The 17639-nt window shown below is 41.0% G+C and overlaps 1 protein-coding gene across 4 annotated transcripts in view; it reads right to left on the reverse strand.

Moving 5' to 3' along the window:
• LOC126298945 (uncharacterized) overlaps window positions 1-17639 on the reverse strand; it is an 828858-nt gene that overhangs the window by 462044 nt on the left and 349175 nt on the right. For all 4 annotated transcript variants that reach the window (XM_049990548.1, XM_049990546.1, XM_049990547.1 and 1 more), the window contains exon 3: window positions 6032-6132. In XM_049990548.1, the coding sequence (XP_049846505.1) occupies window positions 6032-6041 (10 nt within the window). In that variant the 5' untranslated portion in view covers window positions 6042-6132. The remainder of the gene's footprint in view (window positions 1-6031; window positions 6133-17639) is intronic.

Genomic DNA, 17639 nt, shown 5'->3' on the forward strand with positions numbered 1-17639 from the left:
CTCTAACACGTCAATTATCTCGGGAAATCTCGTTCAGGCTACTGGGTTTTAAAGAGCACCGCAAGATCTGGTCTGCGGTCAACAGAATAAGAACAAATAGTGACGAAAGATGTGATTATTCAATGTGCAAATGGGAGACAACAACATGCCCAGCTGTGACTAGCGCAGAACGTCAAACTGTTCAGCATATCATACAAGCGTGTCTAAAACGATAGTCTCCTGGGTGATCCAGAGGAGTTACTGATGGCAACGAAGACATCAGCTGTATATATTCAGCAGTTGGATATATCTCTGTGACCTCCTGTTCCTTGTACATACTGTAAATTTAATATCTTGCAAGCACAAATTTTCGTGTGTGTGAAATACGTGCGTACATGTATTGATAAAGGAAAAGAGATTTTTCTTGTGTGATGTGATGCTAGCCAACATTCTTAATAAAATAAATCTCGGGAAAATACAGATGAGATATTTCAAGAACTTGGTTGCATCAGTAACGTATACATATCATACAATCTGTTACTACCTGTTCCGCAGGACTCTTGAAGACATGATTAATCACACAATGCGCAGACACACACACATGCATGCCTCCTATGCTCCGTACTCTAATGAATACATGATACAAAAAGAGAAATAACGGTTAACATCTCGTGGACACTGAGATCACGTGAGGTGGATATGGTTTAAGGTAAATACCCTCTGCCACGCAGAAGTTAAGGTCTGTGCACACGATGCCTCTTTCCTCTAGCGTATGCACAAAAATTAAAAGAACCAAAGTGCGTAAGGATGCGTACTCTCGTGCCCTCACGTTCTCTCTTTGTCAGTTACGCATCCATTTCTTTGCTCGGAAATTTGTGTTGCATTTATTGAGATGAAAGACGACAGAAGAAGAAAACACTAAAGCAAATATGGGTAAAACAGTATATAAATAAAACAGGCATAGAAACACAAATTGGCGGCAATATTCTGTTTGCAAATTTCAGGAGGAGGTCACAGAGAGATTTTCGATCTTCTTGGGAAACTCCATGTTATAAGGCGGGCCCCCACCGACTTACATACTACGTTGAGCTATTTATTTCGCATTTCAAAACAGAAAATTTCAGTGATTATTCATGAAACTGAGAAAATATTAAGAGAGGTTCTTAGTCGTTATGCAAAGGTTAATCTGACGTTCAGTACGTCATTTAATTTTATTTTATAAAAAGCTGTTTACAAAACTTGAGTCAAAATATACACACACATATAACATCCTCGGACTCGAAAAATTCGGAAATGTCTTAGACCCCAGAATCAATTTCAATGGAGTTCGTGTTTTCCAATTTTTTGCTTCATCAATGTTCTTTATTTCCATTTCTAGTGGTTTGTCGAGGGGCTTCACCAAACGCTTCTTTTCTTTTGTTCAGGTTCCGCAACTTTTGTGCTATTAATGAATGTTCCTCCACAGGTTTCATACGCACTGTTCATAAATTTGTAGGCCGCTTCTGTGTTTTCCTACTCGAGACTGACATTCTTTACAGTAATATTATCGGAGTCTTCATTTAATACCTGACGCTAGGGTATCAAATTTGTATTCGTATTATTTTTGAAGCGGCATTCCATATTACTCGTATTAGTCTGTAATCATATGTAAATTTCAGCGTGCGTCCTTCGAAGTCAACGGACATTATTACACACAAATCGCTTTGATGCGTAAACTCAACACACTAAACAACAGAACACACATGGACTCCAGCTGGCTGTCGTCCGCTAAGCAGACCTAGAGATTCCAACCGAACGGGTGAGCAATTCAATTTTACCCACGCCCTCAAATAAAAGAAATTCCACATGCACAAATACGCATGCGTGCTTGCGCTGTTGGAAATTTAAGCGCATGCGCAAAGTTGATATATAAAAAAAAAGACATCGCGTGGACGCACCTTTAGGAAGATTGGTTGCAGGCAGCAACTCTGTGTAGCGTCATGTGCCAGCGTTGCGTGCCAGTGTTGCGTGGCGGGAAACCCGTCGCTCAGGCGGCAGCATTCCGAATCCCGCGCTGAGGCGCTGCGCAGGAAAGCACGTAGGAAAGCAGCACGCACCTGCCAGTCCGGGCCAGAAGGCGCATATCTCGGAAGCCATGCACACACGTGTGTGGGGGGAAGGAGGGGGGGGGGGTGTGGAGTGGGGAGGCGCCACAGCGTCAACTGACTACCGCATTACAGCCCCATCTCTCACACATTATTCGCCTCAATGTTTCCCAAATATCCCACTGATGTCAATTCTGTTGGCTCTTCCTCAATACTGTATTATACTTCGGCGGCAGAGCTGCGGTGTCAGTTCGCAGGCTTCGGGTAGGGCTTTGCTCAGGTGCCTCAGAATTCTAATTCAGGCATCCCCGTACACATACTCGATCATGGGATTTATTCCCTTGCAAGTCGGAACAGTGTGCAGAACCGGAAATCAGCACACACTCCGCTGCTGAGTGTAAATAGATTCTGAAAACAACCCCCCTGTGTGTGGCTAAGGCTGCGGTCACAGTGGCACCGACATCGGTGGATCCGCCGACGACCGACATCAAATCAGAACGCCACTATGAACGCGGTCACACTGTAGCCGACCCCATCGCCCAAACGTATTGACTTCGGACGAGATTCTGTACAATTCAAATCAGTTTGTTTTCGTCGATCAAATTGACCGACGTTCTCACATATGGGCTGTGAGATACTGCTTAATCCAAGAAAGAGTGAGTTTGTGGACTCCTGATTATGAAACTATCATAACCGGAATATAGCTCAGAATCTATGGACTGAAATCGCAGGTTTTTTTGGAGATCACAAGTAGGCAAACCGTTTATCGGAAATTTTAGGCGTAAATTAAACCTCAAAAAATAATTTGTTCAAGTGAAAAGGATGACGTACCATATGCTTAGAGTTACTGCTGTGGATCTTTTCTGGGTTATGGCAGGTGGAAATTAGCTGTCTACAATTTATTATTACTGCTTAATGGCGTTTTATGTCAGAAGGCTGACGATTCTGTACAAGAATGGGTTTGCAAATGTGGTGCAGTGTGTTTCCACTTTTCAGTGCATCACGTGTTCTGAGTGTTTTATTCTAAACTTTGTTTATCTTTCATACGTATGCTAAATAACAATCAAGAACTTCAAAAAATTCAGAAAAAACATTGTTTTTGTGATCTTGCTCTTCAAGTCACTATTAATCAACTTGAGAACGTTAAGCCGAAGGGTCATACGTGAAACACTTCCCGATAACGAAAGCTAATTTCGTATACTTTTAGCGGTGTTATTCGAGCACTAAGAAATTATACGATATTCACAATAAAGAAGCACTTATGGTCCCAGTAACACTAGAAGTGACATTTTGGTATTTGACATCTAGCGACTGCATCTTTTCAACATTAAAGTCTATACCACTTTCTGAAAAGTGCAACTTCAAAGTTTTTCTATAATATGTTGGATGCTATTTACGACGTCCTAAAGACTAATTTAAAAGCTAATGTCTTCACTCTCGCACCTCAGATACTGCGATATGTTAAATTTATTCTATACCGAATTCTGGAGCTATGATTTGGGCACGTGCACTAAAAAGACAATGATTTTCTTTATTAAAAGCTACACTCAATCTGAAATAATACTGCCATAAGAATCCTTGTTACTTCCTTTCTCAAATCCACTGAGCAAATGTTTAAAGAACATTGAAGTTTCCAGTATTAGAGTCTGAATATACTGCCAGCAACTGCATTAATTTTCATCATATTTACAATAAAGCGAGCTGCTGTGAAACCACAAATCTACCTTTCATTAATTAAATAATAATTGCTTACTCACATGCAAATTTTATCCATGCACCATATAATAGAAACAGCATCTACTTTCACTACGTAACTTAACCATTATGTGCTTACAATCTCATTGACAAAACCTTCACACACCAAAGTGGCACATCCTATCAATGTAGCATAATAAACCTTATTCGAAAGAACATGTTTGGGACAGATCCTTAATATGGTATATCACTAAAAATCACACATTTTGGTAATATACACGTTTAATATGAAAAACATCAAGTGTGGCATGTTAGATTGACAGGTAGCGGCCCCTCCTAACGCAAATCGGAGATGGGAGAAAGAAAGTGGTATCACAAAGTTAAAGCGTTTTAATTTTTGTGGCTTGGCGTTTTTTCCTTAATCTCACATATTCGTAGAACTTGTAATTCCAAGCACAGATGACAGAGGGTACAGTACTCACCCACGTCTTTTCGATACAGATATAGCTCAATTACACGCATTCGGCCTCTTTTTAACAGCAAACGTTCATAAATAGAATAGATTCTAATCTAACCTCGTTGACCCCTCCACAGACAGACGGAGATCGGACGCACCATGACCAAGCTCACGGCCGATATTATCAAATGGTTCAAATGGTTCTGAGCACAATGGGACTTAACATCTGTGGTCATCAGTCCTCTAGAACTTAGAACTACTTAAACCTAACTAACCTAAGGACATCACACACATGCATGCCCGAAGCAGGATTCGAACCTGCGACCGTAGCAGTCGCGAGGTTCCGGACTGAGCGCCTAGAACCGCGAGACCACCGCGGCCGGCCCGATATTATCGGGCTACCTCTGGTGCCACTGTGAATGCAGGCTATGCCGTGGCTCCGCAGTATCCTTTCTTACTGGTTTGCCAGTCCAGCAAGATGTGCTGGTGAACTTCTGTGAAGTCTGGAAAGTCGGAGACAATTTGCGAGGGTAGGTCGTCAGTCGTTCTTTGATAGCTCGGTCAGCAGACCAGTTGCCCGCAAAAGATCCCAGGTTCGAGCCCCGATACAGCACACAGTTCTAATCCGCTAGAAAGTTACATGATTTTTTTGTTGTTGACAACGTTGACTCATTTTGAAGAAATGAGACGTTCATTCACTTAACACTACACAGAAAAACGATCTGTACTTGGATAACACTTCCCCTTAAGCACTATGCAGAAAGGTGTACACTGCTCAGTAGGTTTCATTTTCAACTGACTTATAGCTGAGTTGAGAAAACTTGAGTAATGAACCCAAAGTCTTCAAGTAAAAGTTGAAAGGTTACCTTGTGACACGCTTCTCCTATGATTTAGAGTAGTTCTTCAGAGTAATTGACAACTTGTCTATACTGTGTTATTTATTCGGGTACACAATCACATTTTCGAGTTTTACTAATTTCATTTTTTTTTTAATTTGCTTATCATCATTCTGTGAACTAGGTATTTACTCGTTCTATTACCACGTAGCTTTGACTCCTATGATTCCATCGGACCAATCAAACAAAAAAGTAACTAAATAAATAACGGATAACATCTCTCTTTTCCTAACAAGTACTATCAGTTGTATGAGGCTTGAGTTTTTAAGTTAGTACTTGAAATATGGCTGAATTTGCAGGAACTAATTTAGTGGTAAAAAAAAGTGCCAATGTACGTGTCCTTAGAAAACATACGCAGCCTAAATTACATATAACACAACATCATTTTACGATTCAGCATTCGGTGCCCTTCAAAACTGCTAATGGAAAATTTAAGGCAGAAACGAGTAAGTGTTATCTGGGTAGATCACTCAAAGTGATGACTTTTCTGTACTTTTCTAAATCGATCATTTAACACACACAAACTTAAATATTGATTAAAATTATCTATCAAACGAAGAAATAGTTTCGAAAGTGATAAGCACGAATTCTTTCCATAGAAGAGCGACAATTTGCTCTTTTGGCTCCATATATGGCATAGGATGCAATATGAATCTAGCAAATAAATACCATAATGGCGAGCTCGCGACGGAAATGCAGCAACCAGTGTTAAAATAAGCCGCTAAATAAGTTAATTTCATTTAATGCACATTATTTACCATTAAACAACTATATACATTTGCAACGAATGAGCATCAAACTGCTTTAGCAAATGAATACATGTTTTCATTAAAATAGCTGCTGAAGTGTGGGATACGGAAAAGACAGAAGCAAGCGACCACACGAATAGATACACCGAGCAGAAAGGCGTGCACGCGTACCTGTGGGCATCTTGCTAGTTGTTATGGCAGTGTCGGAACGACAGCGCCGCGCCGCTACTCGTTCAACATGGCGGTGGTTCCGATGACGGCTGCGGCGACCACTGAAACAAATTAGTTCCACACTTTAAGGCGCTGTTCTGCAGCAGTTGCATTCTGCTGTTTACATTAAAACCTGACGTGATACAGCAGCTTTCTCCATCTAAGCCGCTTGTGCCCGTCCTTCAGATTAAATCAACCGGAACCTGGATTCATTAGCTTCTGCAGAATTTAGCCGACACGAGCTAATACAGTGTGCAGTATACTAGGTATACAAAAGCTGTGCGAACATGTAGCAAGCGGCAGTGCTACGGCTGGAAGAAGCGGCTAGACGGCGAGTTTCTGCGCCACGTGAGTAGCGGCATGGGAGCGCCAACTGCTGTCGCTGCGGAAGGGAACAGAACGTTTCAAGGCTGGCACTGACTCGCCTTGCAGCCCAGAATAGTCGCTTCTAATGATAACGTAAGTCTGGAATGCTGCAAATGGCGTATATAGTCGACAATGTGGGTGCTGCGCTTGTGAATGCACAACACACTAAAAGATCTATACACAAATGCTAGATTACTATATTAGCCCAGACGTAAAATATTTTTCGTTATCTTTGCCACCTAATACTGTCAGTCGTTTCACTAACACACCGTCTGCATTAAGAAACATGAAAAGAAATTACACCGTTGCCTTGTGGAGCCGTTTGTAGTATTGTAAATGCTTTAACTACGCTTTCAGCTGTCATATCGCTTGCCAGGAGTAATTTATGAGAACAGTATTACCAGTAAAACGGTACTAAATACTGTTAGTAGCAGGTGGCAGGCTGTATGTTAGGATATAAAAGTGAGAAGTACATTTTTGTCGTTTCATTCTCTGTCACACGTTTGCAAATTGAGCACTCTGTAAAATAGCAAGTAAATCTTGGGTTAGATACCCTTTACGTCTTGGATGGAATATTTTCCTTGAATTGAATTGTTGCTGAACATACATTTAGTACAGCGATAGTCGGTAATTTGACATATCTGCCTTCAATCTGATATCTCGACATTCGTCTAGTCTGTTTCGGCAAGTGTTTACGTCCCGCCAACATACATATCCAAAACGAAATAATCTTCCAGTAACGTGCGTCATCATTAGGGAAACTGTGCTATTATTGTTATAAGTTTTGAGGAGCATCGAACATCTTAAGCTAATTACATCACGGATCGACACTAGTGTTTCACAAATTCTTTCTTCGTCGTAAGTCTACAGTTCCTCCCTTCGTAGTATAGCGCTCTCACTTCTCTAAAAGAGAAAGAATCCTCCTTCCACAAAACAATGGAAAGTACTTCACAAGATACATGCTAGTCATATTCTTGTAATAACGGAAACTGCTTTTCTTTATACTTGCTTCAGAAAAAAACCTTTTACATCAGCATAGAAAGCGAACTACTCCATCGAAAAGAACAGCGGAACCAAGTAGTTGTCTTTACTGAATTCATTTCCACTGCATTCGTTCGGAGTGATTTGGGTAAATAGCGGGAAAGATAATCACAATGTGCGTACATGGATTTTTACTTTGGGTCCTCAGCTGAAAGACTGCATTTTTACCGTTGTAATGATATCTACTACCGAGCAACCGCCAATGTTTGCCAACATTAGGGTCTTCGGAATTAACCATGACGGCCAACCGCGAACAGTTGTGGCCCGGACACATGCCGAATTTTCATCCATAAAAAATCCATCGTTGTTTGGAACAAGAAGTAAACCAATGCCTAAAAATGGCCTCCAAGTAGCTGAACATAACCATTTTCTGTCAATGATCGGTTCAAGTAGATTAGAGGTCCCGGTCCATCCCATGCAAACACAGTCCGCACCATTATGGAGCCACCACCAGCTTGCACAGAGCCTTTTCGTGGTGTCTGCGCCACATTCGAACCCTGGCATCAGCACTTACCAACAGAAATCGAGACTCATCTGAACAGACTACAGTTTTCCAGTCGTCTAGGCTCCAACCGATATGGTCACGAGCCCAGGAGAGGCACTGCACGCGATGACGTGCTGTTAACAAAGGCACTCGCGTCGATCGTATGGCACCACAGCCCATTAACGCTATATTTCGCCAGAGTGTCCTAACGGATATGTTCGTCGTACGTCCCACACTGATTTCTGCGATTATTTCACACAGTGTTACTTGTCTGTTACCAGTGACAACTCTACGCTAATGGCGCTGCCGTAGGAAGTTAAGTGAAGGCTGTCGGCCGCTGCGTTGTCCGGTGACAGGTATTGCCTGAAATTCGGTATTCTCGGCAAAGTATTGATGCTGTGGATCTCGAAATATTGAACTCCCTAACAATTTTTGAACTGGAATATCCCATGCGTCTAGATTCAACTACTATTCCGCATTGAAAGTCTGTTAATTTCCGTCCTACGACCATAATTACGTCGGAGACCTTTTCACATGAATTAACGGAGTAAAAATGACGGCTCCGCCAATGCACTGCCTTTTTATACCTTGTGCACGCGATACTACCGCCATTTGTATATGTGCATATCGCTATTCCATCTCTTGCGTCACCTCAGTGTATATGCCTCTTTACGCGCCCTCGGCTGTCTTAACTTATTTTCATGAAGCCTAGGAGAGAGAGAGTGCAGTAGTATGATCACAAAGTCTTCCTCGAATGTAGGTTCTCTACCTTTACCCAAAGCGTTTTCGCAGAAAAACATAGCCTTACTTCTAAAGCTTCCTATTTAAGTGCCCCCAGAATCTCAGTTACACTTGTATACGAGCTATAGCGAACTGTTACGCCAGCGCGTCTCTGAATTCTGTCTATGGCTGCAGACGTGCCTACTCGATGAGGAGTACAAGCTCCGGAACATTACTTTCAGACAATAGATTGTCGGACTAGGGTTCAATATGGGATTTATTTTAAGGATGCATTTCACTTATCAAGAATTCTTTCGACTAATCTTAGTCTTCTATTCGCCTTCCCTCATACTGTCTTAAGGTGCTGATCCTATTTCACCCAGTTTCTTACAACTGCCCCAAATATTTAAACGATGTGATCCTGCATATGTTCGCCACTAATCTTGTAAACTGCTACTATCGAGTTCGTTCTCTTTGTTACGGACATTATCTTGCACCTACCCACATTTAAAGAGATCCTATACTCATTACAAGTAGTACGAATTTTGTTCAAACCTTTCTGCATTTACTTACGATCGTCCAACGACGAGACTTTCCTGTAGGTAACACTATCGTCAGCGAACCCACTTGACAGTGCTGGAGATCCTATCTGATGAACTGTTACGTATATCTAGAACAAAAGGTGTCAAATTATGTTTCCTTGGCTTTTCTGTTGAACATTCGTCGTCCAGCATAACCTACGGGTTTTTATTGGTCAAAACTTTGTATAGCCAGTCGCATATCTACGAAAATACTTCTTATGATCGTGTTATGGTTATGGATCGACGCCTTTCGCAACTATAGGAAGAGAAAATGTACCTGTTCACATGACTTTCACTGTTGAAAGATTTCGCGCACGAAAAACCAAGCTCTGTTCCACACGTGGGGTTTGTTCTGAATTTGTGCTGATTGTCTGAACTTACAAGGTTCTCTGTTGTCTTTAGTAATATTAGTCTTTAATTCCATGCAGACTGTCATATAAAACTTCCATTTTCAGCACTGTTATCAGCGTTGTTAGTTGAAGTTTGAAACTTGCATTTTGTCATCATCATTCTTCTGACTGGTTTGTAGCGGTCCGCAGTTCCATCTGCTACCATAGAGGTTAATCTTTGATGCCTTAACAGATGTCCGATCATCTTGACCATTTTTCTTGTCAGTGTTTTCCAGGTGTTTCTGTCTTTGCCGATCCTGTGGAGAACCTACTCATTCTGTATCCTATTTCAGTCCACCTGATTTTCAGTATTTTTATGTATCGTCACATCTCAAACTCTTCAATACCATACAAAGCTGTGCTCCGAATATACATTCTCATAAATCTCTTCTTCAACTTAAAGCCTATGTATGACCCCAGTAGACTTCTCTTGGGCAGCAATACCCTCTTTGTCTGTGCTAGTCACCTTTTTATGTTATCCTTGCTTCGTCCATCAAAGTTTATTTTGCTTCTTAGATAGCAGAATTCCTTAACTTCGTCTACTTCGTGATCATCAATTCTGACGTTAAGTTTCTCTCTATTCTCATCTCTCTACTTCCAATTACTTTTGTCTTTTCTGGTTTACTCTCGATCCATATTCTATACTTATTGGATTGTTCATTCCATTCAACAGATACTGTTATTCTTCATTTTCGTGATAGCAATGTCATTAGCGAACCTTATCATTGATATTGTAAGCTGCATTCAGCGCCCTTCGTTAGAAGTCGTAGGTGCGATCGTAGGTCATGAGATGTGCCCAACGAAATCCGCTGCTTCAAGACAGCTGAGCGGCTAGTACTTATCTTCTGTTGCTTTGTTTTCTTCCATTTGCACTTTGTTCCCAGATTCTACAGTTTCAAGCAGCTTCCTTGCGTAATTGTCTCTGTTGCCTTTTAATTAAGTAAATACGTTTTCATGGTGGAAGACATCGATATTTAGTAGCTTCTAGCTTGATAACTACAAAGCTTGTATGCTGCATCACTTCCATCAGTGTTGCGCAATAGCAGGTTTACAGAACCAGTTACACACACGCCTGCTCTCTATCATGTACACAATTCAAGTCACGTTTGCCTAGAAATGCTTGAGGGCTTTGAAGCACGCCCAATTTCAAATTATCAATTACAATATTGATTTCAGATATATGTGTTTACCACAATTCAATACAGGCGTAAAAATTAGTACAGATATTGGTGTATCTTTTAAATAAATCAGTCGTTACACTATCGGTGCTTAAATATGGAGATACAATTTTACGAGCTCTTTTTGAAAAAAAAAATTGTATAATTTCACTAGCGTGTACCATTCTGAGCGACCTCGTCATCATTACAATTTTATTATACCTGTCTAAAACATGTGGTGTTTCTCGTGTTATTTAATTTAATTGACTGTAGAAAATTGTAAGCTGAGGTTTACAAATGACATGGAAGTGTATCAGTTGTGTTTTGGGTATGTTGTTTACGACGCAGTGTAATTCTTACTTGCGTTGAATAATCCACAATCTAGCAAATTTGATGAGGAGTGAGTGTTTTTTCCAAATTCTCCATCGTCTGAGCTTTCAGTGAGATACAAATTTCAGAAAAGGTATATAATTTACGTAATATGAAATTTCGTGATTTATGTGCTTCTTGAACTTTGATGTTGCTTTCATGTTTTGTTGACTTTGAAGGTTAATAACGAGGCTTGGGTTATAATAGACTAGATTGGGTACCATTACGCTTTCCTGTTGATTAGTATTGCATTATTACGTAGTTTCGATCATCGAAGAAATTTTGGCGCGTCATCAAAATGTTCAAATGTGTGTGAATTCCTAAGGGACCAAACTGCTGAGATCATCGGTCCCTAGATTTGCACATTACTTTAACTTATGCTAAGAACAACACACAAACACACACACACACACACACACACACACACGTACGCACGGGAGAACTCGAACCTCCGGCGGGAGGGGCTCATCATCAAATGTCACTAACTGGAAAAGATTAATTTTGTGTTTTACGTTAGTGAGTATTTGTCATTATTGAGAACGTTATTATTCCAGTTAAGACTGGTTAATCTTTACAACATAGCGAAAAAATGTCAACTGAAGTTACCAATTCAAGTCTGACCGGATTTGTTGCTCAGTGACCAGTGCAGGAATCGATACGATGCGAAAAGTGTTACAATATACTTTCACCCTGACTTTCTATCCCACTCTTTAACCTTTCGTCTATTTCAGTTTTCCTTCTTTGACGTATAGATTGAATAGTAGTGGCGAAAACTGCAACCCTGTCTTACACCCTCATTAATCCGAAAACTTAGTTCATGGACTCCCAATCTTATTGTTCCTTCTTGGTTCTTGTACATATTGTATAACACAATTATTTTGCTACAGTTTACTCCAATTTTGCTTAGAATTTGGAACACCTTTCACCACTTCCCACTGTCGAACGCTTTTTCTAGACCGACAAATCATATGAGTGTATCTTGCTTTTTTTCCTTCAGTTTTGCTTTCATTATCAAGCGCAATGTAAGAACTCTCACTGCATTACTCACACTAATATACACTAAAAACGGGTGCAATATTACCATCAGGCATAAATCTGTTAAAGTGTTTATAATCGTATAACTCTAAACAAATTTGGAAAAGTATTAAAGAAAGGCAAAACACAGAACAAACTATGCATTCGTAATGTGACGGAGTGATAGCGCGCAAAATAGTAAGAAATAGACTATCCAGCTTTACTAATCGTAAACAAACTATTATTAATTAACGGCAATGCGAGATTGAATTTTATTCGACAGTAACGTTCCATCTAGCATAATGCATATCTGTAACAGATATGTTTCAAATTCTAGCATTCAAAGGAGTAGAAACTGTCATTGGATATATTCATTGAACTGGAAAACTTAAGAACAAGTTGGAAAAGAAACTGAAAAGCAGGAAAATGAAATATGAAAAACTGAGGTTTGTCCACGGCATTGTTGTTCTGTCAGACAGAGATCATTTGACTGGAATGGATAGCACCTCGAACAGGAGTTATAATGTAGATCCAAGTAAAACAAGGGTAGCAGAGGAGTGTGTTGTATGAATTAAAACAAGTGGCGATGGAAGTTTGGGGGGGGGGGGGGGGCGCCTTGGATTACAAAATGAGATGTTAACCGTCAGATGAGTTTTGTTTTTTGCACCACAGAATAACTGACTGACTGACTGACTGAGTATATAAAATGCCAAATTGCTTTACCAAGGAAAGCTTTCCTGAAACAACAATAGCAGCAACCACGTTAAGTCACTGAATATGTTACTCGTGTATCACGCTCCACTTCGATCAACACGTTAGCCACATAATCAGGGTCTACCGGTAATCTGTTCGATATATACAACAAAAATTCCGCAACATGGCTTCACGTATGTCAAGACTGAAGTAAGCGACCGATCTAGAGAACCATTAAAGGGTATCACTTTCACTTTTACAGGAATGAATGCAGTGTAGCTACTTCCTCGAACCCCTGTCGCGACGCACTACTCTACAAGAAAAAAGTTGCCCCCTTGGAGCCTTCCTCCTATGAGCAAGACATCTAGTGAAACGTTCTGCGCCGAGCCATTTGCGTCAAACGGCACGTTTAACCGACGCATCATCCAAGTGTTTCAACATAATTACAGTTGACTATATATTACTCCATGATGAAGAATAAATAGTATAAAAAGCAAAGAGTATATTTTTGAACTCTATGAAAGGCGCAGTTTGTAATCAATTTCCCTTCCTTCGTTAAACACAATCATCACAATACAATAAACAGCTCTCGAAGCAACACAAAAAAGAAACGTTCTTTATAAAAGACTTTATTGGAGCATTACCGTCAAACAGCAATAAGGAATTCGTTACAGAAAATTTCACTTCGTCTTATTATTATTATTATTATTTACTCTTATTAGCGTATAATACGAACCGCAGCAGTTTTTCGTACTACCTTCGATAAGTTCAGAAACCGCGCATTTATTCTGGGAACAGTTATTTGTTAGGCTTAACATTAAGTTGTTTATTTTAAACTTCCTGCCGTGACTCGGAATCTGCAATCTTACCTTTCGCACCAATGCTCTTACTGGCTGAGCAATCTAGGCGCGACTCACGATCCGTCCTCACAGTTGCACTTCTGCCAGCACCCAGCACCCCTCTGACACTTCCTCAGCAAGTTTCAACACAACGCACACTCAATACAGACTGAAAGATTAATTCTGGGAACAGTTATTTGTTACGCTTAACATGTTTTTTTATCATCATTGTCTCCGGTCAAGTCACTAGAAATAACCTATAACTACAACCAACACCCATTAGTTAGTACCAGGAACCACACGAAAGTGGTTCTTATAGCGAATGTAAGTCTGTAAGGTCTTACGGGTACGTCAGTGGTCAGAGAAAAGAGTGAATTTTCGTGTAATGTATTCTAAAATAGCAGTTACCGAAAATATTAATATGTTTTCCTTCACACTTCTGCTTACCAGAGAGGATGTGGACTTTAGGAAGAAAGCGTATGATAAGCATATAGAATACATGGGCAGTTCATATAAAATTTCATTCTCTGTTTGGAGATTATTATATTTTGAAGCACACGAGGTTTTGTCTATTTTTATGGTTTATGAACGAATAGTACGTGTAACAGTCAAACTCGTCCCAATGCATAAAATGAGCGTAGGGGAACAGACGCAGCCGGCCGGTGTGGCAGAGCGGTTCTAGGCGCTTCAGTCTGGAACCGAGCGACCGCTACGGTCGCAGGTTCGAATCCTGCCTAGGGCATGGATGTGTGTGATGTCCTTAGGTTAGTTAGGTTAAAGTAGTTCTAAGTTATAGGGGACTGATGACCTCAGATGTTAAGTCGCATAGCGCTCAGAACCATTTGAACAGACGCAGGAATCGTTCAATGCCGCTCTTGGCTACGTCCTGATAGAGGTGGTTTGTTGTTGCCTTCCACCGACCTGTTATGGAGTGCCAAATGTGTAACTGTGTCGTGTGGATGACTGACGAGTGCGTGCACGGTGTAATGTTGTTACTGATGAAGGAAAGGGAGAGGGTGAAACCTGGTGTCGGCGCACAGCCTACTCCTCTCGAATAGCACCAAAGCAGCTGCCGAGTTTAACGTCCCCATCCGACGGGCTGATCAGGACCTACTGTGTCAAGTGCCCTCACTTCATGGGAGTTTCCACCCTTAATTTACTTTTTTGTTTATTTTCTTTTTTTCTCCTTTTTGTCTTTTCTTCCCTATAAATATGTTATCCGCAAACTGTTATTTTCTTTCGCTCGTGTCTTGTATCAAATGTTCGCTTTCCATAGAGACAGGGGATTTTTGTTCCATTACTTCCTTTCTTCAAAGTCTTTTCCATTTAGTCAATTTTTTGTTACGTAATCCTAAGTTTTAACGAGTTGCAAACTTTTCCATAAACATTTTAGTTTTAGTTAAGCTGTGATGCTGTGTAGTGATATACAGCCAAAAGCCCTACCCGCTTTTATTTTCTTCTGCCAATATACAGTACGTTGCCCGTCCTTTAATCCAGTTCACAGCACTGCGTCGTGCGGTTAGATACTCGCTAATTTCTCCCTGACACTTTGCCAAATTTCAGTTACGTTTAGTTTTGAACCTTTTCATTCTGTTTTCAAATCTTCCACGGAACTCATACAACAAAATTCTCGCTGCAGGCACCACAGTACAGTCAGTTCGTAAATAATATGTTGCACTTTCTCCCTCCCTCTCCCTCCCTCCCCCCCCCCCCCCCCCCACACACACACACACACACGCCCGAGGGAGGACTCGAAACTCCGCCAGGATCAGCCGTATAGCCCATGACTGCAGCGCCCCAGACCGCTCGGCTAATCCCGCGCGGCTACTCATCAGTTGATAAGGATAAACTTGTGAGCATCTTGGATGGTTACTTATCTGTGTTCTTCGTTGTCGAATAATTTACAAAATACACATATGGGTTACCTGCTACGAAGTTGTTATAGGGTCTGGAGTTGGTCCGAACTTTTCCGTTAACTACTTTGTACCGTGTCGCCTTCACGTTTAATGGCAGATCCCGGAAACTGATATTTTTTCTTAATAGGCTCGAAGTCGTAGGCTCGAAATTTTTGTTCGATCGCGTTTGTACGAGTACTTTTATTTTCTGTCGTTAAGGATATATTTATTTTGCCTTGGTCATAGTCTTCGACGGAATGTTTGTATTTAACTGAATTCGGTTAAGAAAATGCTTGAAATGGTGAAATCCGGTCATGCCGCTAGTTTATAGGTGGTTTCACATAGGCAGGAGTAATTTCACTTAGCAACTGAGGTGCTGATTGATATCTTCCATAGTTTACACATTGTATATACATATAAAGATTTGAACTTGATACTGACTTTTGTTCAAGGAGAGTTGGAGTATCAAATTTAACTTAGAAGATGGTGCCACGAGTCACGAAGTGGCCTAAGGCCGAAGCAATTCTACTAGAAGTGTCTTGAGAAATAGGTGATGTCTGAAACGACATATGGTATCTGGCAGTGAGGTCCTCTGAAGTTCATCGAGTTGCCAATACCGTGCTCTTCTAGAGTTACTCATATGCTTGCGGGGACTTTTTGCAACTGGAGGCGGTGGTGTGCGTTGCGTTGGATTCGTAGTCGATACCTAATATTTTCATGTTGGAGACCAGCTTTAGACACCCTGGGTTTTGTATAGCTATTGCACATCCGATATTCATAATATCTGATTTAGATTTATTTAGCTTTGTTCCTGACGCCAGTTTGTACTAGCCAATGCCTACTACGTCATTGCTATTCATAACTACGAGACCCATGTCATCGACGTATGCCCTACACACATTTTGAGCATTTATTTTTAGTCCTCTTAGCTGTTGGTCCAGAGTGGCTAATACAGGTTCTAATGAGATGGCGAACAACGCGACAGGCATAGAGCAGCCTTTTCTTATTGAACTGTCGCAATCAATTGTTATCGTTAGCTGACCGTTATTACGATTCTGGATTAATTTTTTCTTAATATTCTGGGTATTAAATTGAAAAAACTGTGGGAAAAACCAATTGCTTTCATTGTTTCGCATAAGCAATTTTGGCTTTTTCAGTCAAGGCCTTTTTGAAAGTCTATTAACATTATCGCGCATTTCAATTTCAGAACGTCGGCTACATCTACATTTATACTCCGCAAGCCACCCAACGGTGTGTGGCGGAGGTCACTTTACGTGCCCCTGTCGTTACCTCCCTTTCCTGTTCCAGCCGCGTATGGTTCGCGGGAAGAACGACTGCCAGAAAGCCTCCGTGCACGCTCGAATCTCTCTAATTTCACATTCGTGATCTCCTCGGTAGGTATAAGTAGGAGGAAGTAATACATTCGATACCTCATCCAGAGACGCACCCTCTCGAAACCTGGACAGCAAGCTACACCGCGATGCAGAGCGCCTCTCTCGCAGAGTCTGCCACTTGAGTTGGCTAAACATCTCCGTAACGCTATCACGCTTACCAAATAACCCTGTGACGAAACGCGCGGCTCTTCATTGGATCTTCTCTATCCCCTCCGTCAACCCGACCCGGCACGGATCCCACACTGATGAGCAATACTAGAGTATAGGTCGAACGAGTTGATGGACTACATTTATCTTTTCCTTAATATTCTGGGTATTAAACTGAAAAAAACTTTGGCTATTATCTCTCTATAATCACACACGATCTGTACAATCGATCTGTTCTTGCCCACGCTCGTTTGCTAAGTGCCGGTTAGTAGTTGCATTACTGTCTTGAGCCTTTGAGTTAGTAAGCGAGCCACTATCTTATAATCGCTATTAAGCAATGCTATGGGTCTTAGGTTTTGGATGAATCACTGTTTGGGTTTTTGTATACTGAAACAATAATTCCTTCCGCGAAGATATCTGGTATTTCTGCGACAGGGATCACTAGTTCACTGAATGTGCACAACAATTTAGTCTTCATTT

This window comes from Schistocerca gregaria, chromosome X, assembly GCF_023897955.1.
Source record: "Schistocerca gregaria isolate iqSchGreg1 chromosome X, iqSchGreg1.2, whole genome shotgun sequence".
In the NCBI taxonomy this organism is placed as follows: Eukaryota; Metazoa; Arthropoda; class Insecta; order Orthoptera; family Acrididae; genus Schistocerca; species Schistocerca gregaria.